The sequence below is a fragment of the Tarenaya hassleriana genome, unplaced genomic scaffold (genome assembly GCF_000463585.1).
Source record: "Tarenaya hassleriana unplaced genomic scaffold, ASM46358v1 Cleome3105, whole genome shotgun sequence".
Classification (NCBI taxonomy): domain Eukaryota; kingdom Viridiplantae; phylum Streptophyta; class Magnoliopsida; order Brassicales; family Cleomaceae; genus Tarenaya; species Tarenaya hassleriana.
Window position 1 is genome coordinate 1 of NW_010966280.1, and position 883 is coordinate 883.

General features: G+C 42.7%; 1 protein-coding gene across 1 annotated transcript; it reads left to right on the top strand.

Annotated features, from left to right (window-relative positions):
- The first annotated feature begins 11 nt into the window (after positions 1-11).
- Positions 12-857, top strand: LOC104820710 (60S ribosomal protein L19-3-like). The gene is made up of 3 exons (XM_010551271.2): positions 12-321; positions 446-501; positions 590-857. The coding sequence occupies exons 1-3, from the start codon at positions 58-60 to the stop codon at positions 612-614; spliced, it is 345 nt and encodes a 114-aa protein (XP_010549573.2). The 5' UTR covers positions 12-57; the 3' UTR covers positions 615-857.
- Positions 858-883: the final 26 nt, after the last annotated feature.

The window sequence follows — 883 nt, forward strand, 5'->3', positions numbered from 1 at the left end:
TGTGTAGGTAAACGAAAGGGTACGAGGGAGGCGAGGCTCCCAACCAAGATTTTGTGGATGAGGAGGATGCGTGTTCTGAGACGTTTGCTCCGAAAGTACAGAGAGGCAAAGAAGATTGACAAGCACATGTATCATGACATGTACATGAAGGTGAAGGGTAATGTCTTCAAGAACAAGCGTGTTCTGATGGAGAGTATCCACAAATCTAAGGCCGAGAAGGCGAGAGAGAAGACTTTGTCTGACCAGTTTGAGGCCAAGAGGGCAAAGAACAAGGCGAGCCGAGAGAGGAAGATGGCTAGGCGGGAAGAACGCCTTGCTCAGGTTAGGACAAACCATTCGCCCTGAATCTATCTAAGATTTATTGATAGAGCTTTGACGAGCAAATATCCTTATAAATGACATCAACCCTTTATTTTGGGAAATCTTCTATGATTTTCGTGTATAGGGTCCTGGAGGAGGCAAGGCTGCAGCTGCTGCTACTGCTGCTACCCAAACAACAGAGTGAGTAACATTTGATACTGGTCGATACTGATTTCGATTCTGTTTCTGAGTTGTAACCATTTTAAAAAAAAAATTCTGGGGTTTGCAGGCAATCAAAGAAGTCGAAGAAGTGAAATGTTCTCTGATTTTGTTGCTGTTTCTTTTTGTCGATTTCGTGTTCCTTGGATCCCAGTTTATTTATAATATAAACCTTTTACGTGAAAACGTTTCTGTCTGTGATACATCCGCTGTTGCCTTTGTCCGCATCTGTTGTGGATCTTGAGCGCCTCTTTGTCCGCATCAGTTGTAGGTTATAAGTTGAAGAACCGTCTTCTGGTTTATATGATTTGTTTTAGAGGTGGATGTTTTGGATTTTAGCTCGATCGAGTTTGATTCACGATTT

Excerpts from the sequence above, each read along its gene's own strand:
- LOC104820710 (XM_010551271.2), top strand. The coding sequence starts at position 58 with ATGAGGAGGATGCGTGTTCTGAGACGTTTGCTCCGAAAGTACAGAGAG. Across the intron at positions 322-445 it reads GGGAAGAACGCCTTGCTCAG|GGTCCTGGAGGAGGCAAGGC; the intron begins GTTAGGACAAAC and ends TTTCGTGTATAG. Across the intron at positions 502-589 it reads GCTGCTACCCAAACAACAGA|GCAATCAAAGAAGTCGAAGA; the intron begins GTGAGTAACATT and ends TGGGGTTTGCAG.